Source organism: Eubalaena glacialis, chromosome 2 (assembly GCF_028564815.1).
Source record: "Eubalaena glacialis isolate mEubGla1 chromosome 2, mEubGla1.1.hap2.+ XY, whole genome shotgun sequence".
NCBI lineage: Eukaryota > Metazoa > Chordata > Mammalia > Artiodactyla > Balaenidae > Eubalaena > Eubalaena glacialis.
In genome coordinates, this window is record NC_083717.1 from 146174662 (window position 1) to 146201604 (window position 26943).

General features: G+C 43.2%; 1 protein-coding gene across 20 annotated transcripts in view; it reads right to left on the bottom strand.

Moving 5' to 3' along the window:
* Positions 1 to 3255: 3255 nt before the first annotated feature.
* TRIM9 (tripartite motif containing 9) overlaps positions 3256 to 26943 on the bottom strand; it is a 100311-nt gene continuing 76623 nt past the window's right edge. For 2 of the 20 annotated variants that reach the window (XM_061182535.1, XM_061182521.1), the window contains 8 exons: positions 25914 to 26071; positions 24577 to 24715; positions 11954 to 12142; positions 9389 to 9430; positions 8943 to 8966; positions 7811 to 8114; positions 5358 to 5520; positions 3256 to 3318 (listed from right to left, as the gene is read on the bottom strand). In XM_061182535.1, the coding sequence (XP_061038518.1) occupies positions 3256 to 3318; positions 5358 to 5520; positions 7811 to 8114; positions 8943 to 8966; positions 9389 to 9430; positions 11954 to 12142; positions 24577 to 24715; positions 25914 to 26071 (1082 nt within the window). Of the gene's footprint in view, positions 3319 to 5357; positions 5521 to 7810; positions 8115 to 8942; positions 8967 to 9388; positions 9431 to 11953; positions 12143 to 24500; positions 24716 to 25913; positions 26072 to 26943 lie in introns of those variants that run through there. The other 18 variants (XM_061182541.1, XM_061182534.1, XM_061182537.1 and 15 more) reach the window with 15 other exon arrangements.

Here is a 26943-nt window from a genome sequence, read left to right on the forward strand (position 1 = left end):
ACCTGGATCATATTGTTGCTGAACCAGGTTTTTTAAAAATTAATTTTATTTATTTATTTATTTTTGGCTGCGTTGGATCTTTGTTGCTGCACGTGGGCTTTCTCTAGTTGTGTCAAGCAGGGGCTACTCTTTGCTGCGGTGCGCGGGCTTCTCATTGTGGTGGCTTCTCTTGTTGCGAAGCACAGGCTCTAGGCACATGGGCTTCAGTAATTGTGGCTCACGGGCTCTAGAGCGTAGGCTCAGTAGTTGTGGCGCACGGGCTTAGTTGCTCCGCGGCATGTGGGATCTTCCCGGACCAGGGCTCGAACCCGTGTCCCCTGCATTGGCAGGCGGATTCTTAACCACTGCACCACCAGGGAAGCCCTGAACCAGGTTTGTTTTGCCCATGGCACAGCGTACCAAAACGCTGGGATGCTGAGGTTTCCAGCAAAGCAAACAGAGGAGGGAACAAATCTCAAACCTGCCTCCCCACCCAAGGCAAGGGGCTGGGGTATTTATGGGATAACTGCATAAGGAAGCAGGTTGGTCTGAGGTATGGGGCTCGTGGGGCGCGTGGGGGGCATGGGGAAAGGTGATTGGAAAAAGGTGCTGTAAGTGTCCTTCTGCCCAGCTGTAACTAATTACAGGCCTCTGTGCCTTCAAAAGGTCACCGAGAGGACACTCACGCATGCCCAGTTGAGGGGTTGGTCATCCTATCCAGTCTTAATCAGCTCAGCTGGAACTAGACACAGCTGACGCCAAGTTCCTGGAAAACCACTCCGGCAAACATCTTACAGTTTAGGCTGCGTGCGGAGTCCTAAAACAACCTAGATTAGTGCAGGCAGGTGAAATGGATTTAACCCGTGCTTTCGATATGCTTTTAGGTCATGTTTTCCTTTTAATATAAAACCAAGGCTGTTCATTTGAAAAGGCTAGTTGTTGTAATTATTTAAAAACAATCGTATTGCTTAGCCACTCCAAGAAGTGGTGAAGGAACCAGGTTAGAAAAAGTCAGTGACACTGTATCTTGCAGTACAAGTTTCTGGAGCTTCTAGGAGCAGGTTTGTTAAGGTGAGTCCCCAGTGTTTGGAGGCAGACCCTCAACAGCATCTCACTGTTAATGTTTCATACTAAGTTAAGATTCAGGAGGTCAGCACCACTAGGCGACAGTGCAAGGCTCCTGAGGAGATGGAATGAAGTGCAGGTGTTTCCCCGAGCTCTGCGGGACCTTCCAATGACACTTGGCTCTGACAAAGGCGAATTGTCCCCAAAAGGCAAAAACTAAGAGATTCTAAAGAGACATGGGATGTTCTCTCATAAAAATCATTTATTGGCACACCAGAAATATCCATCTGTTCTAGTACAGTAGCTGTATGCATCTATAACTGCAATCCTGTGTAAACTACGTGTTACCAGTCACTAGAAATCTAATTAGCAGGATGAATTTAATAAGGAACAAGAGTAACTATGAGTCTACAGCGGCCCAGCCATCGAGTCTCATTGGAGAATAAATCATATATCAAATTAGTGTTGGCCTGCAACAGAATGTTTCTGTAGCCAAGAAAAACCAAGGTGGACACAAACAGGATAGCACCTATTCAATAAATCAGGTACACTTAACTAGAAAAACACCACAGCTGATAGAAATAATCTAAATAAAGTAAGCCCAAAAGTAAATTATTGGCTATTTACAAATATTACTTTTTGCCCAAACTTTAATTTGTTAGCTTTCCCATCCTACCTCTTCCCTTTTGTTATTCTTGTTTTTTTTTTCATGGTGAATTTCTTGGCTCCCTGGCAAATATTTAGACAACTAACCAGAACCTCTTTCTAGGTGCTACGTTTTCTAAAACTTCATGTCAAACAAAAGGATCTGAAGGGTAGCTTACATAAGTCTGTCTCTACACGGAAGTAATAAGCTTATTATTCTGCTATCCATCATAGCAATGACCTACAATTTCATTTCCTCCCAAACATTATTTGAACAATTCCAGAAAGTTGGGATGTGAATGGCAGCAGAGAGGATGGATTGTTCATTTGTAACAGGCACAGATAGTGAGTCTACATGGAGACAAGCGCATTAATCCTGAGAATGTGAATGCTGTGAACTGCAACTTAAGATCCTCCATTACGGACAATGAGTCCTCCTCCTTCTGGTCATTAATTGTTTTTCACATTCATTTTTAAGGCTTAGTATCATTGCAGCATTAACAAATAAGAATGCTGACATCATTTCTACCAAAGAAGGACTCTGTGGTGAATGGCAGCAGGTACCATAATTAAAATAGCACAGTTGAAAAGGCATTGAGTTGGTATGTTTCTGGTGCTATGGCCAGAATGTATGGATTTTTAGCATCATTCTAGGGGATCTGAAAGATCTTACCAATGAGCCTCTTTGGCCCTTGTTTATTTCCTTCCTAATACTAATAACAATTTGTAATAATTTTATTTTTGATTTGTTCTCCTAGGACAATATAAGCTCCAGGAGGGCAGAGACCACACCTGTGTATTCACCACTCTGTCTCCATTGTCTAGAACAGTGCCTGGTCCAGAATCGGTTCTCAATTAAAAACTTGTAAATAAATGAACCAAATCATGAAGTCCCCTGCCCTGCCTATATTTAGAGACCTTCCAATTTCATTCAGTGACCAGATTTTCTGGCCTGTCCTAATGACCTAGCTGTCCTGTGAGCCTACCCCTCTGTCTTTGTGTAGTCGTGTTGCTGATATTTTTGTGCTTCAGTGGATAGTAAAACTTTTCATTGCTGAAAAGACTAGCTTTGCAGAGCTAACGTTGCATGAGAGGTCACAGGGTAAGAACATTCAAGAACATTCTAAACGGCCAGCTCCAAATTCAGCTCATTCTTCCTTACCTCTCCCTACTACCTACCTCTTTGACAGAAAGTTTAAGAAAAAAGTTATCAGGAGAATTTTCTCTTGGCAGTGCCAGTTCAGTAAGTCACCAATGACATGATCAAAGGAGAAAGAAAAGATAACTCACCTACATTTAAAAAAATAATGTAAATAAAAGCAAAATCTGGCTGTGGAAACAAAGTAACATGGTGGGCTGTCTAGGTCTTCCGTTGGTTAGAATTGCTGAACATGGAAGAGAAAGCAGGCTTTACAGCAGTAGAGAGGCTGGAGGGAAAGGGGGGCTGCGGGGTGTGAGGACCAGCATCTCTCTCCTCCTCCCTCTCCCTCCGGCTCTGGCTGAGCTCCTTGCTGTTGCTCTCAGGCGGAGGTAAGAACAGGCAGCTGGCGCCTCCACAGCACATCTTTAGGCTATTGATGCTCTGCTCGAGTAGCAGTCGGGGACTGGGAGCCCCGTGTGAAGCGTGACCTGTGGGAAGAGACTGTGAGTCCCGAAGGCACTGCAGGATCCCCCCCTGCACCCCCTCCCCAGAGCACAGTGGGTGTGTTCCTCACTCAGAAGGGGATCTGTTCAGTTTTCTATAACATCTATTCTAGCAGACATTAAAGAGAATTCTAGTAGAGTTCAGCCTGTGCTAAGAACCTGGCCACCACGCTGGGCTCCCCAGTCTTGGAGACAGTTGATAATATGGTTCGCATCCACTTGCTTCTTCAAAGGATTCTGGGGAGATTGTGTTCCTATGACTGAAGACACAGGCATTGATCTGCAGGTAGAAAAGCCTGTTGGCCACACAGCAGTGATGACTGCCATGTCCATGGACAGAAAGCAGATGCGCAGACAACCCTTCCCCTATTATTTGTCCACTAGTTATTCCAGTTAGGATAAGCCTTTCATTTAGGGATGGACTACATGATTGCCAGGTATGAAGAAACGTGAGCACTTCTTAATATTTCACTGAATTTTGTCCAACCTCATACTTCAGCTGCACGGACCAGGCTAGAACCATTTCATGTACTGCTGTCTGTCATCTCTCCCCTTCTTGTCTCGTCCCTGTCTTCCCTAGCCCAAGAGTCTTTCTCTAAAGATACTCAGAACATCCTGGAAACCCCTAAAGAGCGTCGAGTATAATATTCTTTGCAAGGGAAACAGCTGAAAATGTGAAAAACTTTGAATGTGGGTTTTCTAAGACACACTTCTAGGGAAATCTATAGCTTTCTTTTGTCCAATGTAGAGGCAGAACTCTGATAGATTAGATTTCAGCCATCCAGAAAAACCCATCTAGTTGCAGCAAGACAGAAGGGCAGAGGTCACTGGGTTGCAATCACTTCTACTGCACATACTGATAAACAACAATGGATTTTTAAAATAGCTCCTAAGACGTGGTTTTATATACAGCAAAAATCACCAGAAGTGTTTTGATTCTCATGCCCCATCTATCCTATCGTAAGGCAGCCATTTGCTGAATGAGGGTCACAGTTGATGATGAGTTTTAGCTCAAGACGGAAGTCAAAGCTCCCGTCGTGGCAGAGGCTGGCAGGGCACACCGTCCCGCATGGCTCTGATCTTCTCTCCCACGGCCCCTCATCTGCCCCAGCTGCCACCTCCTGGCCCTTCCTTGCTTAAGTGAGGCCCCTCGTGCCTTAGAAACTTTGTCCTGGCTGTTCCCTCTGCCTGGAAAGCCCCACACAGCTCACTCCCTCACCCCCTTCAAGGCTCAGCTCACCTGTGACTACAATAAGGCCCACCTATGCTGACCACGCTGCTTAAGACGGCCACTGCCCTCCCAACCCCGGCACTCTTGGTCCCTTACCCTTCCCTCGGTCTTCTCTCCACTGGATATCGCCTTCTAACATACTATATAATTAACATAGCAATTGTGCTTATTATTCACTGTCTGTCTCCTGTAACTAGAACGTGAGCCCTAAGAGGGAAAGATTTTTGTTTTGTTTTCACTGATAAACAACAATACTCATAATACTTCAGTAGTGCCTGACATATTAAAGGCACTCAATAGATATTTGTTGAGTGAACGAATGAGAAGAACTTGTTGTTTTTATTTATAATAAATCATCAGTATATGTTTTCTGTCCCCGAAGCGCCTGACAGAACTGATAAGAGTGCAGAGAAAACACCCCAAATTTCTGAGCATCGTGCTAGCACTTCAGGCTCACACCTTCACTTCTCAGGCACTCATGGCGCTTTGCCTCAGTCATTTCATTTGTTTTCATGCCAGCTGATTCAAGAGTTTCCTTTCTACTAGAGAGGAATCTAGGGCTCAGAGGGACGATCATTATCCAGCCACGCAGAGAATCCCAGTTTCCCACCTGCTGTTCACTAGATTGTGTCTAAATATAACCGAGGGGCTTATGCCGTCCTGGAATCATCTCACTTGTCACGTCCATCCCACCCGGCGCCCCCCCTTCCTCCGCTCCTCGGTCTGGGCCTTCGGTGGGCAGGGGCTGAGTTCGCTGCCCGCGGGCAGCCTCAGAAGCAGGTCTGCAGCTCACCTGCACGTTCCTGTTCAGGCTGACTGCCGGGAAGAACAGCCCTTCCACGTTCTCAAACGCGATGGGACCTTGCTGCTCGTCGTTGATAAAAAATGTCAACGTTTTTCTATTTAAGTCTAGGAGGACCCCGATCGTGGCCCCCTTTGTGATCCCTCCCTCAGTTCTGTGGGAAAAGAAAACATGGGGTTTCACTTGCCTGTCATCATTCTAGAAGCTTCCCGTTTCGTATGGTTAAACCAGTATTTTTTAACTTGTTTAAAAGTATCGTTCCTCATCCCCACCCCAGGAGCCTTTTAAAACGTTTTTCCACCTGATCGCCCCTCCTCACTTACAATTTTAATACCGCAGATATACTGTGTATCTGCTTATGGGCTGTACGTATATCTGTGCTTTATATATATAAAAAGTAAGATCTTTTGCTCGCTCCCTGGAAAACCAATTTTCACTCCCCTGTTGAGAATGTATAGGTTCACCGCGCTGCTCTGCTGTTGCTGAGAGTGAACTCCTTCATACAGGGTCTCTACACGCAGTCGCCTGGTAGAAAACAAAGCATCAAAGGCCAAGAGCAAAAAGTAGCCTTTGGGCTAGCAGAGCTCTGCCTAGAGCTAGGTCTCACACTTTGCACATATGGTGTGAATTAAACATCATTAAATACAAAATGATTTAATTTGAAAGTCAAAGAAGCTGAACCTAAAACACATGCATGAAAAATTGGATTTGGGCCCTTATGCTATCCATGAAACAGAAAAGTTCATTCCAGAAAGATGGTCATTTGGGGCATGCTGAATTTGAATTGAAAAGTTGGAGGCTCTTCATAAAATGGCAACACCGAAGAAGAGGAATCTCCTCTCTGTAAGGTGAAATAATTAATTATACTGTAGGAGGTGGAGTGACTGTCATTTGACCACGAATTGTGTCTTACGCTTCCATTGATGGTTTCACAAAAGCCATTAAGCATGGATGATCAGATTCGTCTTTTTCCTCCTCTTTGAGAGCTAGCAATACTGAACTTCAGCCTCATCTCAGCAGAGCACAGAAATGTTAGAGTGTTGTTCTTTCCCCCGGCACGCAGAACACAGACTGCACATAGTGGTTAAAACACAGGGGTATCAATTTCATCTTGGAAATTCACAGCTTCAGCAACGAAGGCACTGGTGACGTGCAGTTTGCGTGCAAGCAGATGTGTTCTGCCTTAAGAAAGTGTTTCTCTGCATAGTGTGGCAGTTGTGTTATTACTCCTTCACTCCAAAATAAAGAAGCTAAAAGGGAAAAGTAAGCGTGGTACATGGCATCAGGGATCTGGTGACAGAGGGTCCCCCCAAATGTGAATTACTGAAGACAATGGCTTATATACATCTAGTAGGATTTGATATCAGGCTGGAATGGCATGTGTGCTCACTTCAAGTGATGGTGAATGGTACACAACTGAATGCAGATGTATAGAAACTATCCAAGGGAACAGGAAGTGAAGGCCCTAGGAGTCCTACTGGCTAGAAGAGGGGCAGTGATGAGGCTACAGAAAAAGCTGAGACAGTGGAGTCCACTGCCTACCGCTGCCTGACTCACTTTCCTTGTGATCCAACTGAATACAACTGTATTTTTGTTTTTTTCCCAGAGACACCAATGAGAATGTATCCTGGGGAAATCTTTGAGAATAAGGTGGACCAGGATCCATAAAAGACACTTCTCTACCTAGGAAATTTGTGACAAATACATTTGAGGAAGAAAACACAAACCAAATGAAAGAGGAGGTCTAGAAAAAATATGATAGCATGGGTTAAATTATACTTGCCTATATTTTGGTGTTAAAGGAAAACCTTTACCTTTGTTCTCTTTCCCCAGCAAACTGGGTACTCTGAATCCACACAATAATAAGACAGTTCTTCAAGTCTGAAACTATCCGAATTGGCATCCATACGACTTAGTTTAATGAATGGCTACTATTCTGAGAAGTGGCATTGATAATAATCATAATAAGAAGAACAGTGGCTTCTATTTTCAGGTGGATGGGAGGCATTTTTGCATGATTCATGTAATCGTGGGAACATTTATGCGTGGAAAAACATGATTTTCCTAACTGGTGGATTTGCAAACCGATGTTCTAAGTATCTTGTCCAACAGTGTTTCTCTGGTAAGTTGTAAGTCTGGATGTTAGAATCCTGGAAGGTTTTTCTATAATACATATGCACGAGGATTCTTAGTTTCCAGCCCTGGGTGGAACGTAGCCATGAAGGACCTAGGAAAGTACTCATGTCTCTGTCACTATGCAAATAAAATAAAAGAAAACTCCAGGATGGACTCAGCCAAGAGCAGCAGGACTTCTGCTTAATAAAGATCGCCTGCCTGTCTTCCTTCGTGTTGTCTGTTTAACAGGCCTCTGAACCTGGGCTCTCGCTCTCGACCGGAAGCCAAGGTGAAGAAGGCTTGGCTGGGGGGTAGGGGCTGCAGGGTACCTGTTGGTGTGCGAGTTGTTGTGCATGAACCAGCTCCGGTTATTATCCACATACATTGCCCAGGCTTTGTCGTCCTTTCCTAACATCACATCCTTCATCACGTCGATGCGAGCCACGCCAAAGGCAGGGTCTGGGTGGTTGTCATAGCGATCCACCGTGAGCTCCCAGTAGTGGACGCCCTTGGAGAAGCCAGTCTTCCCCAGCACCACCCGGTCATCGTAGCTACTGCAGGTCACAGTCAGGTTGTCATTGGAGAAGATGATGTCAGAGTGCGCCGAGCCAGGGTCAAAAGCAAACCAGGCCACTGGGAACAACAGAAGGGAGGGCGGTTACTAAGACGGACCCACTGAGCTCACGCCAATAACGCACTCCTGGGCCGGAGAGGAGCGTCTTGTCCCGTTTTCATGCTTCCATGCGGGAAGGAGGTGTCCAGGGCCAGAAGGGGCTGTGAGTGAGCAGACGGGGGGCACTTCCTGGGAGCTAGGGCTCTCTGCGCCCAGAAGCAGACAGAGGACACACGACCGATTCAGCAGGGGTTACCTGGCTCAGACTGCACTCCCAGCCAGGTGATCCGGGAGTGAAGTGGCATCGATTTTGGAAGGCGCAAGTCCCTTCACCCGGTGACTGGCAGAACAGTACACCGGAGACATAAGGGGAGAGGGCTGCGCTAAGATGCCTGTGTAACCCTGAGACGGGGAGGCTAGGAGCTAGAGTCCTAGGTGGAGGAGGGATAAAACACACTCAGTGAAACAAGGAAATATCCCTTCTGCAGAAGTGCTCATATCTACTCGTTTGGAAAATTTCCTCAGTGTTAGTGAAAGCTCAAAAGCTCTGAAGCTATCAGCAAGAGAAACTAATTTTCATGAGTGATTGTGACTTGGATGTAAGACAGGTTGCTTCCTTCACCACAAATGCAGTTTGCGTGTTACTCCTAAAACTAACGTGTAAAACGTTTTGGACGTTAGGTGCAGATGGAATGACGTCTTTGTACACAGCGCTGTGCCCGAGTTCTAAATGTCACCTACCCAGAACATGCTCTGGACAGACGAAATGGCTGATTTATCAAATCTGTGAGCCACCTCACATGCACTTTGGTCTTTGCTATTTGTAACAGAATAAGGTTATTCCATACCTGCCAACAGCTTTTTAATATCAACTGTTGTCATTCCAAGTGAAAGGCATGGGAGAGAGAAATAGGAAGCAAAATTGACATTGATAAGAAAACATGTCTCTTTTGATAGACTAATACCAAAAAAGGGCTCAGTTTAAAACTGCATACACTACTCAGTTTAAAACTGTATCGGTCTGATTAGTACCTTTGCCCACAAGTGCTCTGCTTATAGAGTGCTTTGCATTGATGTACAAGAAATCCGGGGGGAAAGTAATCTTCTCTGAGGCATAAAATTTAAAAATACAGACTCATTTTTCTGCGTATGTGAGAAACTGCTACAATGGGATTTGAATGACAATTAGACAATTTTATTGACATAGAATAAGCTGCCACCCTTTATTTTGTGACGGGAGTGGAGCACACCAAGCACATAAGTAAAAGATGACAATGACAATAGGTATACTTGCCTAATTGAGAGTAAGGTGCAGATTGTGTCTCAAAATTGCATCCTATAAAGAGATACTACACATCAAAGCTATGAAAAAACAACCAGGTCAATAAAAATTATTTGTATACATGTAAAAAGCACCAGCTGAAGAGAGTCACCAGAGGCCTGATTCATGAAAAACCAAAGCCCTTTCTACGTTAGTTTACTTGCCTGGGTAAAAATTGCCTCTCTGCTCTTTCGAAATGAATAGTACAGCTTTTTTTTTTTTTTTTTCATTTAATGAAGTCTCCTCCAATTGTTTCTAAACTGTACAGCTTAAATTTTCATCATCTTCCAAGTTTAATCTTTTCCACAAAAGTTTCCATATTCAGATGAAAATGAGAAAAATTCATCCAATTGAAATGGAGAAATCACTGAATCTTGATAAAACTCCATTCTACATCACTATTCCATGTACTTCTAACTCTGGTTATGCCCAAAGGCCTTTGCTGTGACTTGGGCTCAAGTCACATGATAATTATATAACTAAATGTGTAATGTAATCCCTATGTTAGTAAATACAACTGGTAATTATTAATAATGACATGAATTAAATGTAGCAAATATGAGAATGACCTCATCTCTTTCTTAGATTGTTTTACTAGATGAGTCCTTTTCACCTAAGGGAGGGGAGGGGGGATGGTGCTGATTGGGGTGGGAGTGACCTCAGAGATGTGTTGGAATCACCTGTGCAACTTTTGCAACCATCTCCCTCTTTCCTTAACATACCCTTACCTACTCCATGAGAAGTTTCATCAGGGTGGATGAAGCAGTCTAGTCTTAAAATGTTCAAAGGTGTGTGAACTACAATTTCAAGTGCTGTCAGTGAAATGTGTTTTTGATGAGCACCAGGGTATCTCCTAGAAAGGATCATTTAATTTTTTTTCAATTCAGTAAGGCCCTTATGTGCTAAATAAAGGATAATACACTGAATTAAAAGAATTTTAGAAGAATTAAGAAAGCACCTCAGAAAGGACTGATTAAATTAAAAACAATTTGTAAAGATTATGATCTTACTTTTAGTTTTTTTTTTCTCTGGGATGAATTCATATGCAGAATAATCATTTTCTCCAACTCATGGCTGATACTTATGTTTAGTTGCTATCAATTATCACTTCAATTCCTATTCACAGGTTAGAACTTAGTACAGGACACCTGGAGTTTTAAAACTGAATCTCATATCCAGCTTTGGAAATAAATTTGTAGAATCTGAATAGGGCTTTTAAATTTTTTAAATGAATCATGCCTTGTGCAAGTCTTTTTCAAAACAAGTTTTCTGAAATCTTTTTTATACTACTTTAAACACACCATCGTACATTTAAGTTTCAACGATACAACTAGAACAATGGTGTCAAATACAGCCATCAAATATCCCCAAACCCACATATTTTATTCTTGAGACAATATACATTACAAAGACTATAACAATATTTCAGTACATTAGACACAAGTGAAAAGGCTTCCATAACAAAGCATGTTTAAAAGCCAATAGCGCACAGAAAAACAATAAGAAACATAAAAGCACAAAGAAAAATGTCATTTTAAAGAGAGCTTGAAGTCCCTGCATCCTTTTTGCACTGTCATGCTGTGGCCTTCTTCATTCCAGGATGTGGGATGAGCAAACAATAAAATAACAAAAAAAAGAAACCTTTGGAAATATGAAATGTGCATCATGTGTATCCCTGATTACAATATAGTCCTGAAGAGATCAAATAGGACTGCAGTTTAGATATTTTAAGATTCTATTGGCTAGACAGAGTTCACGGCATAGTATCACTAGTCCAGCTTCCTGAAATCAGCCTGAAGCCGTGTCACAACCCTTTTGGCTGTGGGAAACTTCAGGAGGCCAGACTTTTCAGTGACTCCCATCTTTGGGCCTTAGGCTAGTTGAGGGTTTCTGATTTAGCTGGTGGTGGTGGTTCCTCCCCTTTGCTTAGAAAAAAATCAGCCATGACCCTGACTGTCTGACCAGTGAGCACAGGCTTCGGCAGGAAATACTTTCACTTTCTGCTCTCTGGTTTGTCTGCTTTGTATGATGCATTCTGCTGTTGGCAAGGTTTTTACTTTTATTTTTTTCAATAAAGATCTCTTGAGTCTATGTTTAATCAGACCACTCCAGGCTGGATGCACTGATCCAGTCTCCCAGACACAGCTGGTTTCCTGGATACAGCAGGGTTGCAAACCTCCATACTAAGGCCACAGCCTCCACTCAGCCAGCACCTGCGCGTGCTATGCCATTGCATGTGATGACAGAGCAGGTTTCCCATGGTGGTACCAGCTTGTGCAAAAAGAACAACTTCACTCATCACTTTCCGACACCATTATATACATTGACCACAGCTCGATGGTTGGTCCTCACACCACACACACAAGAATGCCACAAAGCTCCATCATCCAAATGCTCCTCATACGGGAAGCAGGCCACAGACATAGAGACTAGCTCATCACCCCCTGCACGCACATGAACGCCAAGAACGAAACAGGTATTCAGAGATGCCTTCAAGGCACAGAGATGGAGAGGAGAGGTCAGACGAGCTCAGCTCACCCGGTGCATTGAGAGACTGTAAAGAGGAATGCAAGCTCAGCTGATGGGGTGAGGGCCGGAAATCAAAGTAGGATCTCCTGGGGAAGCTGGGCTGTAGATTAAGGGTGGAGGAGAAAGGACTCATTCTACGGAGCGGCAATCTTTCCGAAGGCACTGGAAAAGGGACTGTCTGTTCTTCTGAATCTGTGTCTAAATGTAAGATCAATGCAAACTAGAGATCAGAAATCCGCCACCTGCTGTGCACAGTTTTCCCCGAGACCTGCCTTATGGATGCACTTTCACAAAGCCTCATCCACCCCATAGTTGCCAATGTGGTTTGAGACTGGGAGGGAATTCTTGGCAGGTCGCAACCCATGACCAGAGGATACTTCAAATATCACAGGCAATTGTTTTCTCTTCTCCCAATTTTTAGCGGTAGAGAAAGTGTTAGAAGTTTCCGTTTAATTAAATATCTTTAGAGTTGAATTTAGAAACCGTAGAGGTAAATTTTACCCATTGATGACCAAGAGGAGATTAATACTTCACCCTCTCCAGCTCCCTTGGATGTTACTACCTGTACAACAATGGCCTCTTAAAGAGTTTCTATTTAGGAGGTGACGATTTTGACCAACTCTTTGCTGTTCCATATTTTCCCTTTTGTCTCTTATTTTTTCCGTTTCTAAATGGACGAGATGGTTTTTCTATACCAGCACACTCAAGACTTGCTCTTTGAATAGGAGAGGAAGATAGGGCTGAACAAGTAATCAGGGAAGGAGCCTTACCTTTGTTTCTGAATTAAGATGAGACCCTAGGGATGCCCTTGAACATCTCTGGTTCTCTAACAATAAGCAGACCATGGGCAGTGGTGAGGTGCATTTGTGGCAAAAATGTCTTTATTTTCAGATAGTCAGGTCTGGCATGAAGATCACTATTATCCCAGAGTAAGGACATATCAATTACTTGATTTGGTTCTAACATTTAGAGTAATTTAGAGGTAGTTCCTCTAAATTACTAAAATCATTCCTTTCTCTTTTGTCGAACAATAGGTGGTTGTATGCAGTAGGGTTATCTGGTCAGAGACAGATGTTTTACCAATAGGGGCCTTCTTAGAGCTCAGTTTGATAGTAATAATTTAGGAAATACAGATGGCATGATGGTAGTATTCTATGTCCAAAACCACCAAGGAACTTTCTTCTCATTGAAAAAATAATTTTGTTTTGGTGGCCAGAGAGTGTTCCTGGGAATATTTTTCTGGTTTGAGTTTGTTAGCATGTTCCTCTGTGTTGAACACATCCTTATGCTATCCAGATGCTATTCTGCACATGCTCAGTGGAGCACGTGTGTGCAGAACGGGATTCTATTTGAAGAGCGCAGAGCAAGGGCATTGGCGGAGCATTTCAGTTTAATACTGCCAACCCAGTCTCATTTTCATTTCTGAACATATAACATTAAAATTAGCTTTTCAGGCTTCAGACTTATCCTTGGGGGAAATTTTTTTCTTTTTCTTTTTTACAGAAAAGTGTAAAGAAGATTTTCAGAGAAAAGAAATGGCTACTTATGGAGTTAAGGCTTTGTGTTCCCAATAATAATACATTCCAATTTCCTTCTACCCAAACTTCAAATGGTTTGGATAATTTGGCATGTGTGACCATTTCCTTGTTCAGAAATGATTTACATTATAATGATCTCAGGGTGGAATCAGTCTTTTAGTTTAATGGAAAAATTTGAAAGATAATTGCACAGCACCATAAACTGATATGGGCTTCTTTTAGGGAGAGAATTTACAACTGTATTTATCTCAGTAAAATATTTTTAACAAGAATTTGCTTGGAAATGTATTTTTCACCAAGTGATAATAATTAATTCATTATACTTAAAATACTTGTTGCCCTGAAAACTAAGGGAAAGGACATATATAGTAGAATGAATTTCAGAGTATATTGAACTCTCGAGTAATCATCTGAAAACCAGTGAAGAGACGTGTACTGAATCCAGACTCAGGGAGCATATCCAATCCCATCATACTCACCTTTTCTATTCTCAGCACCAGGAAGAAGCACTTAGAGTTGGTGATGGCACCACTCTGCGGGATGGGGCTGAGGGCAGCTATGGTTATTCGTGGGATTAATAACTTGACACTAAAATGGTTAGCTTTTCTATCCTTTTATGTAGATCCGTTATTTATTGATGACCCAATTGTCCCTGACTCCTCTCAATCTTGAACCATGCTCTCTATTCAAGCAAGCTTATTTAATATACATGTTACCCAATCACTCCATCTCTGTCTCTGAATTTTTCCCACCTATGGCCTCCCATACCCTACCAGCTGGGCTCTTACCCCATTTTCTCTAAGAAGCTCCTAAAAAAAACTTCCTACCTCGTCATGAAAATTGTCCAAACGAAGTGCAAGAGAGAGAGCACTTTCCACTTGATCCCAGCAGACTCTTTGTGCCCTTCCCCATGGGCACATGGTGCAAGTGTTGGGTCAGTTGCCTACAGGTCATCTAAGTCACTTGATATTACCTTAGGTTGCAGGAGTCTTAGAGGGAAGACACTTATCTCAATAACATCTGAGCAGCAATCACAAGCTTCCCCTTGAAGTCCCCTAGGTTGAGGATCTCATGGCCTCCGGGCAGCCCCCTCCAGTTTGCAGTTATTGCTTACATTGGTCTGGATATATCTCTTTGGGAACTCGACTCCTTAATCGCAGCATTACTATCTGGGGCCCTACAGAACGGCGCGCTAGTTCTTCAGATATTTGAGAGCAGTCACCGGTCCGCTTTAAATCATCCCTTTTCTGGGATAAATAGAACCGATTTCCAACCTTTCTTCTAGGGTGTGGATTTCAAATCTTTACTCTCCTCATCGTGCCCCTCTGGACATGTTCAAAGACATGAACCAAAGACAGTAAGACAATACTGGGAACAGTGGTGCCACACCCATGTTTAGCCAAATCACACAACTAACATTGCGCCTACACACAGCTACCCGAGTGTATTCTGTGTTATACCCAGGATGCAGGAAGGATGTACATCCCACTTCCTTACCTCTCCTTCAAAGCACAATTACTGAGATCTGGAGAAGGCTTTTCAGCCATTAATATTCTGTTAGTCATGACAAAGAGGAATTGGGTTAGTGCTTTTTTCAGAATACATGATATGAAGCTATGTTTCAGGTCATAGCTAATAACCAGGATAACTATTATTAATTTTTCATGTATAGGTCGCTGGAGGAAGAAAAATAGCCCCTTCGAAGATTTTTAATTTCTTGTCATGTTTCATCACATGCACTGATCCTGTCTGCTGAAGAGCTTCGCTGAGCAAAAGCAGTTTAGCAGGAAAGAGCAATGGGAAACAGAATGCCAACGGAATACTGGTGTGGCAGCTCCGGGCATACCGTAACTCTGGGACGGGGACTGCGTTTATAATGGGAGCGTGACAAGACACACTTTCCCGCAACTCTGTCGGTGACCATCACTCTCCTCTTGCCTTTGCCTGGACTGCTTTCCCTTCCCACCTGGATTGGCTGGACTCTGGAGTTGGGGCCTCTGCTTGAAAGAAGTAATCAAGAATTATCAAAGCAAAGATTGGCTGGGGACCACACTTATTATTTACTGACTTTTGGGTTTGAGGCAAAAAAAGAATATTTAAGTGGTGTGCTCCTTTTTTGCCTTACTGTATATTTATTTTATTTGTTCATTAGCAGACACTGCGTTAGACCTGAGCAGCTGGGAAATGGGACACATGAAGTTGGGAGGAGAACTGACCGTATTTAGAGAAAATCTGTATCTCATACTACTAATTGGTTTTTATACTTCTGAGGGTAGAATTTCTTGGCTGATTCCAACATGTACAGTGCACTAAAGATTTCTACAGATGTGGAACATTTGGAAATGTAAAGTGCAGTCTTTGAGGTATTATTTTTGGAATTCAAAGAGGAAAGGCAAACTGACAGGGATTCCATACGCTAACCCAGCTTCTTTTGTGCTCTGGTAGAACTCTTGGTTATCTTCCTGTCTGGTAGTGAACAGCTTCATAACTTAAGCAGTCCTTGGATGCTGGTTCAACAAGATGGTTGTATTTCAGAGTACAGTAAGGCAAGATATGTCACTAAGAGCTGCACAAGCAGCGTTAAAGATGAGTTTCAGTTCAACCATAAGCTAGCTGTACAATAATTTGCTTTTGTTGGGAAGACTTTAAAAGAGACAAAGAAATGAATGAAGGGGTTGAGTGTCCTTAAATGATCTAATAAGCATCCAAAGTCACAGTTATGTCCCACTGGTACATAATTTACAATGAAAGGTGGTATTATAATCTTTCTTAAGTGTGGCGTTAATTGCAGTTGAGAAGTGAGAAACACTTCCGTTCTGAAAAGCTCCTTTTAAAAGAAGAAATGAAACAGCCTCTTTCCACCCTTGGGACAGCTGCACACTCTGTCACCAAGTCCTCCACTCCAATTTAGAACACCAAGGCATTATTTATAAGGAACTATCATCAGAAGAACTGAAAATTCCTATATTTTAAATAGATACAAAAGATTCCAAAGGACTAAGCTGCTCCCCAGAGTGTCAAGTGCAAAGCACATGCCCCAAAAGCGAAAATAGGGTTTGGGTCTAATTTGGTCCTATGGAAAATCAGGCAATTCCCTGGGATGTCGTGCATGTTGTCAAAATTAAAAGGAGCAAAGCCCCTCTTTTCTGGGCTCTGAAAGCCGTCATGATGCCTCTCACCTTGGATTTCATAAAATCTACCCGGATTTGTTCAGGTATGGTTTACCTACCTTGAGGAATTTGTCCTGGAAACGCATATCCCTCTAACTAGATACTTTTAATTGGGGCTGCAGGGACGGCTCTGGTGCTCGGAGTCACGAAAACTACAGCCGAGGCAGAGTGGACCATACGCTCTTCCTTGTGTGACCCTTTACCGGCTACTTCCCACTAGTGTTGAATTTTCAGTGTCACAGGCAACCTCTGAGACCCACTAGAACCCCTGGGGGAAGCAGGAGGCGGCTATGCCAGTCCATAGCGTTTCCTGAAATAGTAACAGCTTTCGGCAGTGATTTTGAAGAGAGAAGCCACAGAAGAAAACCAGGGGGTATTAACTGTAAAGAACTTAGAGGTCATCTGCTCTAAGTCTATAGTTTTAGAGACAAAACAATCCCCCCCCCCCCCGCAAAACAAAACCCTGAAGTCCAGAGAGATTAAGGGACACATCTAAGTCACACTGCCAGCTGTGATGGGATAGGATAAGGGCCCCAGGCAGATCAATTCCTGGTAGATAAAATTTGGGGGCTGACAAGCCCATTGCTCTCTTTTGTGCCTTGGAAATGTATAAAAGGTAAGGAAATACAGTATGCTAACACATATATATGGAATCTAAGGAAAAAAAAAAAAAAAGGTCATGAAGAACCTAGTGGTAAGACGGGAATAAAGACACAGACCTACTAGAGAATGGACTTGAGGATATGGGGAGGGGGAAGGGTAAACTGTGACAAAGTGAGAGAGTGGCATGGACATATATACACTACCGAACGTAAAATAGATAGCTAGTGGGAAGCAGCCGCATAGCACAGGGAGATCAGCTCGGTGCTTTGTGACCACCTAGAGGGGTGGGATAGGGAGGGTGGGAGGGAGGGAGATGCAAGAGGGAAGGGATATGGGAACATATGTATATGTATAACTGATTCACTTTGTTATAAAGCCGAAACTAACACACCATTGTAAAGCAATTATACTCCAATAAAGATGTTAAAAAAAAAAAAAAGGTAAGGTCGATGCTATAGGCCATGGGGCACATTCCAGTGGTCTCAGGGGTGACCAAGGATTGTGTGGAGGACCTAATTATCATTCTCCACGTCCTGCATTATACTGAGGATGAATCTTTCTTGTCTATATAGAGTAGTTCCGTGGACTGTGGTGGTTAGGAATTGAAAGGCAAATACGTCACCCTCCCCTTTGGGGTTCTGACCACACAAGGTGGGCGGGCTGAGATCAGATGAGGTTCTTTTCCCCCCACAAGGTTACATATTCTCTTGTGGGAAGCGGGGCGGGTGTGTGTCTCAGTACATTAAGGTTTAAGAGTACAGCACATATCCTGGCCCCAAATCACTATAAAATATCTGCAAAGAGACTTTTGAACAGATGCATCTGGGGTCATTCTGGGCCTATATTCTGCCTGCATCACTGAATATTCTCTGGGTTATTTTCTATGATGTGTGGGAGAAGGAGCTAGCACGCTGGAAAGGGTACTGTGATGCTGAGAGCCTAATGGGAGAGAAAAAGGCATTTTAATCTTTATGAATAACACCTTCTATGTCCCCTTTTAGAAAGCAGTTTCTAAGATGTGATTTCGAGAGTCCCAACCCTTTTGTTGTCATTAGATAAAACAATCCTGGAAAGCACTGGGGAGATGGCTTTTACGGCTGTTCAAGTAAGACCATGCTTGAGAGCACTTTTGCTCAGTGCTCTGAGCACCTGTGTGCAGAGAATGCTGCAATTTACAGTCTTATCTACAGCCTGATTCTCTCATGATCACTGATTATTCTCCCCACTTTTCCTCACAGTTGAGATCTGGAGGGCTGAGAGCTTCTGTGAATAAATAGCTCTGTGGTTTCAACCCGAGCAGGGCTCCCAGTCCCAGACCTCACTTGGTGGGGTCTTTCAAGGACCTCAAAGATGTGCCTCTGACATCCTTTTCCTTCCCAGGCAGCGACCCATCACTGCCAGCTGAAAGTGTCCACGTTGGAGAGAAGCTCACCCCGGGGGGCTGGGGAGCCAGAGGGAAGACATGGAAAAAAGGACAGGACCCAAGGAGGTGCTTGGATATTATACCGGAAATGACAGTCATTCCCACATCTTCTTAAAGCAGCAATATTATTCTTTACAGCAAAACTCTAACATGACTGAAAGTGTTAAAGTCCTATTTCTGCCTGGGGTTTCTGGATGAACATGTGAGGCAGCTACACAGTACTGCTTCTACAAGCTGTCTTCAGACATCTAGCAAACAGACTTAGGATAGTTTTCCCTCTTTCCCTCTTTTTGGTTGAGTGCAAATAGCACTGCTTTAATGTCAGCATCAAAGTGTACTGTGCTGGGCATTGGAGCTGAAAGGCCCAGGCCTGGCACGTCATTTATCCTCTCCCAGGCTCCGTTTTGCCATATGTAGAGTGGAATAATAATAATAATACTTTCCTCATAGAGTGTGGTAGGCAGAACAATGGCCCGTCAAAAAATCTCCATGTCATAATCCCCGGAATCTGTGACTATGGCACCTAACATGGCAAAAGGAACTTTGCAGGTGTGACTAAGTTAAGGATCTTGAGATGGGAGATTATCCTGGACTATCCAGGTGGGCCCAAGGTAATAAATCACAAGGATGCTTATAAAAGGGAAACAGGAGGGTTAGAGTCAGAAAGAGATTGGAAGATGCTATGCTGCTGGCTTTGAAGATGAAGGAAGGGGCCATGAGCCAAGGGATGCCGGTGGTTTCCAGAAACTGGGAAAGAAACAGAACAGATTCTCCCCTAGAACCACCTCCAAGGAACGCAGTCGTGCTGACACCTCACTTTTAGCCCAGTGAAACCCATTTAGGATTCTGATCTCTAGAACTGTAAGGTGATAAATCTGTGTTGTTTTAAGCTGCTAAGCTTGTGGTAATTTGTTAAAGCAGCAATGGGAAACTAATACATAGGGCAAATCTGGAATGTTGCAGCAACAGAACAGAAGGGAGGTTTAAACAATAGCAATGGGTACAGAGGTATAAGGTCTGTATAGCAGTCTTAGGGTGAAGAGAAAAGAATCCCTATTTTTAGGACCTTATAGTAAATGGATAGCTTTTATACAATTCCTCTGCTGGATTTCAGTATCCTAAAAATATTTGCTGGCTTTCATATTGCTGTCTTTTTTCATGGAATCTTTTAATGGGCAATGAAGAAAGTTCTTGGAAGCTCTACACAAAATTACCATAGTATATTTTTTGGGGGGGGTACTTATACTGTAATTCCATAAAGCCTTCTGATATACTTAATACTCCATTATCAAGAGTTCCAGAATACATACTGACTTTTAAATGTATTAGGTGGAAATCTTTCTAAAATGCATTATATGCTTTCTGACTTTCTGAGCATATGCCACAGAACGTTCTCTCTCTCTCTCTCTCTTTTTTGGATTGTTCACAGTTTTTCCAGTTACCTTCCTTGCTCAGTGCTGCCAACAGCCTCAATTCACTTCTATATCAAATTCCTTTCTCTTCTAATGTGATGTTTCCGGTCTGCTGTACTCTTTGCAAATGGGTCAATGAGCTCAGCGGAATTGTGCATAAAAAGAGTGAGAGCCAAGTGACAAGAAGGGCTCTGCCGTGAGAACAACGCAGGAGCTTCTGTGCCTGAACTTTGTCCTTTTTTTCCCTACCAATCACAGGTCATTGTTGCTTACATCTTGACTGTAAGATGACTACCTACACTGTAGGGTGGAAATCTTAGTTCTTGAAGGGTGAGGTGGTACCGTAGTTTTAGGCACTCTGAGCCAGGTGCTATGGAGTTCAGGGAAGGAGGAAGAGTAAAGCCCATAGGCACTGGGCAGGGCCATGCTGTATGCAACGCTGTGATCGTCAAATCGGCTCGCTCAATTAATGTTTTTGAGTGAATGAGGCCTCCTTTGCAAAGTCAGCTCAAGGCATATTTTGAAGTTTTTACCTTACCTACAGTTATTCCCTCTGTTAGGATTTCTCTCTCTCCCTTCTCTGAGAAGTCTCTCCTCCCCTTTGGATCATGTTCATTTTCCCTGTAGTGTGTTGTATTTCATGTAGCTATTAGATGTAAGACAATCAGAATATTATGTCTATGAAAATACGAATTAAAAAACCCTCTGTTAGAAACATTTTTACTTTCAGAAGAGGCTGCTTGTTAGTCGACATTAAACTCTAAATAGTAGAATTAAGGTGATATTAAAAATGGAATGGCTCATACATTTCTCGTGTAAAATCTATCCGGAAAGCAATTTGCAAACATAGATCAAGGGCTTAAAAACGTTCATACTCTTTAGTCTAGTAATTCTACTTCTAAGACTGTGTCCCGTGAAATGATCTTTTTCGCAAAGATGTGGATTAAAGAGTATTTTTTGCACAGAAGGTGCAACCCTCTGTGTTCTAATTCCCCTGAAGGATTGGAGAGCTGCAGCTCCTTCTGTGCTGAGAAGGCTGTGTGAAGCAGCTCCCTTGCTCTGAGAGCTGAGGGAAGTCACAGAAAGACCTTTCTCCAGCCAGATAATAGTCTCAGTGAATTATCTAAGCACCAGGAATATTATCTTTGGTCTATCTTATTTTTTCTCCAGATTTGAAAATAAGAGAAAAAAGTAGTCTGTTTAGATAGGTAGAAGGAAAATAGAGAAAAATGAACAAACATTTTTCTGTCCTATTCTCACCCATGTCTATTTTTCTTTGGGGGTGGGGGGCAGGAGAATAGTCTCCCAGACACAGAATGAGCTCTAGAACTCTATGTATTCACAAGGCCTTGTCACATAATATTTTAAACAAATACTCTTTTGTAGATGGTTTCAGAGACCGTGACACAGCCATCACAGCTATTAAATGAATTACTTTAAAGATATATACAACCAGGTTGTGGGCCTTATTTTAAAATTTCATTAAAATTATTAATTGTTTACAGTTAAGTTTCTTCTTCAGTCAGGGTAATTTGGTTTAGATCTGCAACTGGCCTTATTCTCATGGCTGTTTTAGGTACATTCCCAAGAACTTTGCTTTCAGGGAACTAAGCAAACTTGAACTCCTCTAATAATTTGTTTTCCTTTCCTTTTCTCTTTTGATAACACATTCTTTATAATTCCATTGCATTAAATTATTTTTCATTGTTTTCCTGACTGATTCCCTTATACAAATTATGTCTTCCTTATGGTCCCATTTCCTTCTCTCACAGTGTTTATCATAATTTGTAAATATGCAATATTTGCGTGTCTATTTCTTTAAGGCCTGTCTCTCTTCCTAGACTGTGAGCTCCGTGACAGCTGGGGTGACCTCTGCTCAACACTCTATACCCATATCAGACACTTATCAAATACTGCCCAACAAACTGACAAACAAATTTGCTTTTGAAAAAAAAGGTCAGAATTCACAACAATGTGGATAGTTGATCTCCCCTGCATAATGTTACCTTTAGGTCAACAGAAGGTTCTGTGATAGTTCAGAGAGTGTAAGTGATAAGTGATTTAAACCTTGGACTAAATGCATGTAAATACGAGTTAGACTTGCTATCACATTCGAGATCGTACCCTTCTGTGATACAGACTTTTTATTTTGAACCTTGGAAAGGGGTTAACTCTTGCTAAAAAGAACATAAAAGATTTTATTAAAGTAGAAAGCAAACCAACCATCCCTCCCATCACCCACAATAGCAGCAAAGAAAAAAAATCTCCAAAGCAAATCTTTCCAGGAATGGTAAGAAATAAGATTAATAAAGTATAAGTTCAGTTAACTTATTAAAACTCTGTTAATGGCATTTTTCTCATTGGTTTCTAAAAAACAAAAAAAGAGGTATAATTCTTTAGTTCTACAGGCTTTCTCAATTGTTACAGATTGATCAAATCTTTTGTTTCCTAATAAGCTATTCATTATATTTTTTCTTGCTTTCTAAATCTTGTCTCACTGTTGGAATGAATTAGAATGAGGGAGAAACAAATAGAACAAACCAAAGTTATGGAGAAAGTATGTGTGTGAACTTTATTTCATCATGAGAAAATCACTTCTGTGCAGTAACAGAGAATACTGATATCTACACGAGGATAGGGTTTTCTTTGTATTTAGATACATACCTTATATTTGTACACAATATATAAAATTCATGGAGGAAATTAATTTCTACAGTACAGTTTCTTTGTTGGAAGAGGACTTGTTCCGTTAGTTTCTTTTAGAAAATGACCCCCAGTTCTGTGACTGTGGTACCAAGGATCGCAGTTCCAATCCTGTAATTTATTAGACACCATAATCTTATGAACATTAATCAAAACTTAGAAACTACACCCTCCTGCAGGATGAAAAGAGAGACATAAGTGCTCAGGCTGCTATGCTAATAACTGATTTTAGCAGAATAGTATGATTTCCATGATGCATTACGAATAGAAATAGTTTTCCCATAGGTCTGGTGACACAGATTAACAACGTTGCTGCAAATTGTCTCCCTGCTCTGATGGCATGCACTTCACTCTTCAATCAAACCACTTTGTACACACATGGGAAACAAGGCCATCCCCATCAAGGGCCTGCTGCATTGCACCTAGGAACACTTCTGGAGGGCTTTAGCATCTAGCATGGTGCTTTGGGAAAAGAGGCAATTGCTCTCAAGCTGATAGGTCTCTTCCCAGAGAGAAGCTGCTAAAATGATCATCCCGTGGGACGCTTGGCTACCACATCCCTATAACCCAAAGGGGGATAGGTATGTGGGCATTTCCCCTTCACCAGATCCTTCTCTTTGAGTAGCATCATTCAGACTTACAAGTGCTCCCCAAGTGTGGTTTGCACGACGAGGGGCCTTTCAACCTTGCTGTGGGATTTGAAGTTGTGCTTATTTTTAACCATGTGAACCATTTTAGGGGTGACTGGCACATGCTGAGGTTTGTGGGAAGCGGAGCACAGTTCTTCTAGCTAACATTTGGAATGTGAGCAAAATCAACATAATCAGTTATGCAGAGGGAAGTTACAGAGAATGCCATGGGATGGGGGTGGCTTCTATGATTAAAATGACACCCAGAAGGTCTGAAAATGCTTTGGCACTGACCACAAATACCTCGTCATAGGTTTAATTTCATGTGTTGCAATTGCTTTTAGAGTGAAAATGTTAAGAGCCTCAGAGGTTATACCTGGCCATCAAACCCAAGTCCCTCTCCTGAGATGGACGGCTTGCCTTTGATGACCAAAATATTTACAGTATAGCCGAGAAGCGAAAGTTGTCTGGAGATGGACCTTGTGCGGAGGCCCCGGGCAGCCTAACCAAGCCTAGAGGGACTGGCAAAGGTGAAAATGGCGAGGTAATGCAGAGGCGCTGGCCTCTTCCTGGCTGGTGCCCACAGGGAGCCTCGGTCCCAGCGTGTGAAACGGAACTTGCTGGTTAAGCCAAGAGTGGCCGACAGGCCCTCTCGGAACGGCTCCTGCGCCCCACACCCCTTGGAAACACGTTCAGTCGGATAAACCCACAGCTGGAAAGGACCTCGGCCCCGCCCTCAGACCCAAGCCAGTGCTACAAAGCAATTGAGAATCGTCTGGGCAAAACTGGCCAATGGTGTGTATCGTGGAGAATGGGAGCCTGCCCTAGAGCCTAGATACATCTGTCTCACACACCGCGGCACATTGAGGCCTTCACTTTTCAGCTTCTTCTGCTGCAGCTTATTTAGAGCGTTATCAAAGGAAGCCGCCGGCCAAGGCCATTGGAACTGCCACTGTGGACTCTTTGGTTTGATCACGTCCACATACCATGGGCTCTCTAAAGGCAGGAGAGAAACAGCGGCTCTGTGCCAGAATGCAGGGCAAGTCATGGAAACACTTGCGAATGTGGGCAGTGGTGGGGTTACCTCCGGGCTTGCCAGCCATTCTAGATGCCTCGCAGTTCTCGCTCTGAGGGATACTGCTGAAGGGCCTTACCCTCGGACGTCTGGAGGACCAGGGTCTTGCTGTACTGGCTGACTCCTGTTTTGTTGAAGGCCTTGATGCGAGCATTGTATGTGCTGTTGAAGTGAAGACCATCCACGGTGCACATGGTCTCCTTTCCAACATACACTTCCTGAGGGGCAGAAAAGAACAGGCCACCATTTAACTCCAACCCTTGCCCGGGGCTGGTCAGGAGGCAATGTTGCAGGGTGGACAGGAGCAGGTGCTTTGGGGTCTGCCTGATCTGAGCTCATCCTGTGAGCTACTGGGCACTGAATTGACCTCTTTTAGCCTCAGTTTCCTTCTCTGTAAAATGGGGACAAAAATACCTACCTTATGAGGTTGGTGTGAGGATTATATAAGGTCATACGTGCAAACTGACTAGCACAGTGCCTTGTGTTTAGCATGGGTCTGGCAGCTTACTGAATGCTAGTTATTAGCAGATAGGGATTAAAAGATTAAAACTGGGTACTTACAGTTAGCATTATACTTATTATTATTATTGGCATTTATTCAGTATATTATATCTACTGAGCAATATCTTTATTCATCAGTATGATTTGTAAAAAACAGGTTTGAAAACATGAAGTGGTCTCTATGCTACGTTTATAACCCACTGATAACTTCAGAAACTGTCACAAAGCATGGGAGTTTTGAAGTTTAGGAAGGGAAATCATGAGTATTCAGATTTTCACCACAGTACAGAGGGAAGAGGGAGGAAACAGGGAAGGGAGGAAGAATGACATTTCCAAAGCTTAAAATAAATCCTAGCATAATGCATCCTTAGCATAGGTTAGGCAGTTGCCTCTCTCTTTAGCTGTACACGTTGCAACATTATGCTGATGTAACAAGTAAAAATAATTTGCATCCAAAGCACAGCCTTAAAATGACAACTTGTCAGTGGGATACTAAGTAGACTGGGGTCTGAGATTGCAGTATGCTAAGAATTTTATATGAATTATCTAAGTGGCTCTTAACAACAGTACACGAGGTACATGTTATTATTGTCATCCCCTTTTTACAAATGAGGACCTGAAGGCTCAGAGAGCTGACAAATGGGCACAGTCCCAGAGCCCAGTGGGGGAGTTGGGACTTGAATGCAGGCAATCTGACACCAGCGCTTGCAGTACTGCACGAATCAATATTTTCTCTTCAGAAGAGTGGGGCAGTTTCTATTCAGGGACTCCTTTGCCCTTCTTTGATGGGACATGGAGAAAGCAGGCCTCAGATGAAGAGCAGGCAGGCCCTGCCGGGATGGGTCGGAGACTCCATGGTGGGTCCTCCAAGGTCGTCCCCAGTTTTGGCTGACAAGCCGTAGGTTCTCCACTTACCCGGAACTGACCACCATTGCCGTCATCCAGCTCCAGAATGTATCCTTCGGCGGGCACCGTGGACAGGGGCGGCTGTTTCCAAGACAGCGTAGCGCTGTTGTTGTGGGTGCAGCACTCCTCCAGCTGTAGGATGGGGGTCGCTGGGACTGGAGAGGAAGCTAAACAGAAATTAGTGTAACCCTGGCTTCTGTCGAGCTGCCAACATTTTCAGTATCTAGGAATGAGAAGCACGCCCTTACTTCGGCCAAGTGGCTGGGCTAAGCAGCTAGCCTGGTGTGCATGGAGGTGCGGGGCGCCTGAACCGGATCCCTCCTAGAGTCTCCAGGAGTGGCCGTGGTTTCTGGTCTACTGCGCTGCCTTTTCCCAGCTCATGGTGGCACTTCCTACCTTAACTGGCGGGGAGACAACGGCTCTGTTCTCACCCCCTTGAGCACCGAAGGCATCACCCCTAAGAGAAGTGTTTCACGTGGGAAATGGATGTCCCATCCAGCCCACTGAAGGCTGTTTCACCCATAACATGGCTGATGAATTTATCATAGAGTTTATTCTGAGTCTTAAACCACATTTAATAAAATGGGAACTGCCTATGCTGAGAAATAGCTCTGAAACCACTATATTTCTAAGGTTCTATAATTTTTTATTAGTGATTCCACTCAAGGTTTTGTGCACATAAGTAGCTATAGCTCTGGATTTTTGAAAATTTGGTACCAAGTGACACAAACAGTGATTTCTCAGTTTTGAAACTTCTGAGGAATTTGACATCATTCTTTCAAAGCAGCTATACCTTGAAAAAGGCACTAGCTCAAGTCTGTTCTTTCTGTAGGTGTAGAGCAGTCAACTGTGAGCCTAGAGAGTAGTATGGGAACAGATGGGGCCTGGCAGGGAAGGTCAGAGTGTCCTCGTGACCTTGTGAGAATCTGTCACAGTGTTACTAGTCACAATACCCCCCTGCCCCCCCCCCCATTTTGTGTTGAGTCTTGTATTACTTAAAACTGCAGATTAGTTGAGCCTTCAGACATACAGACAGAAA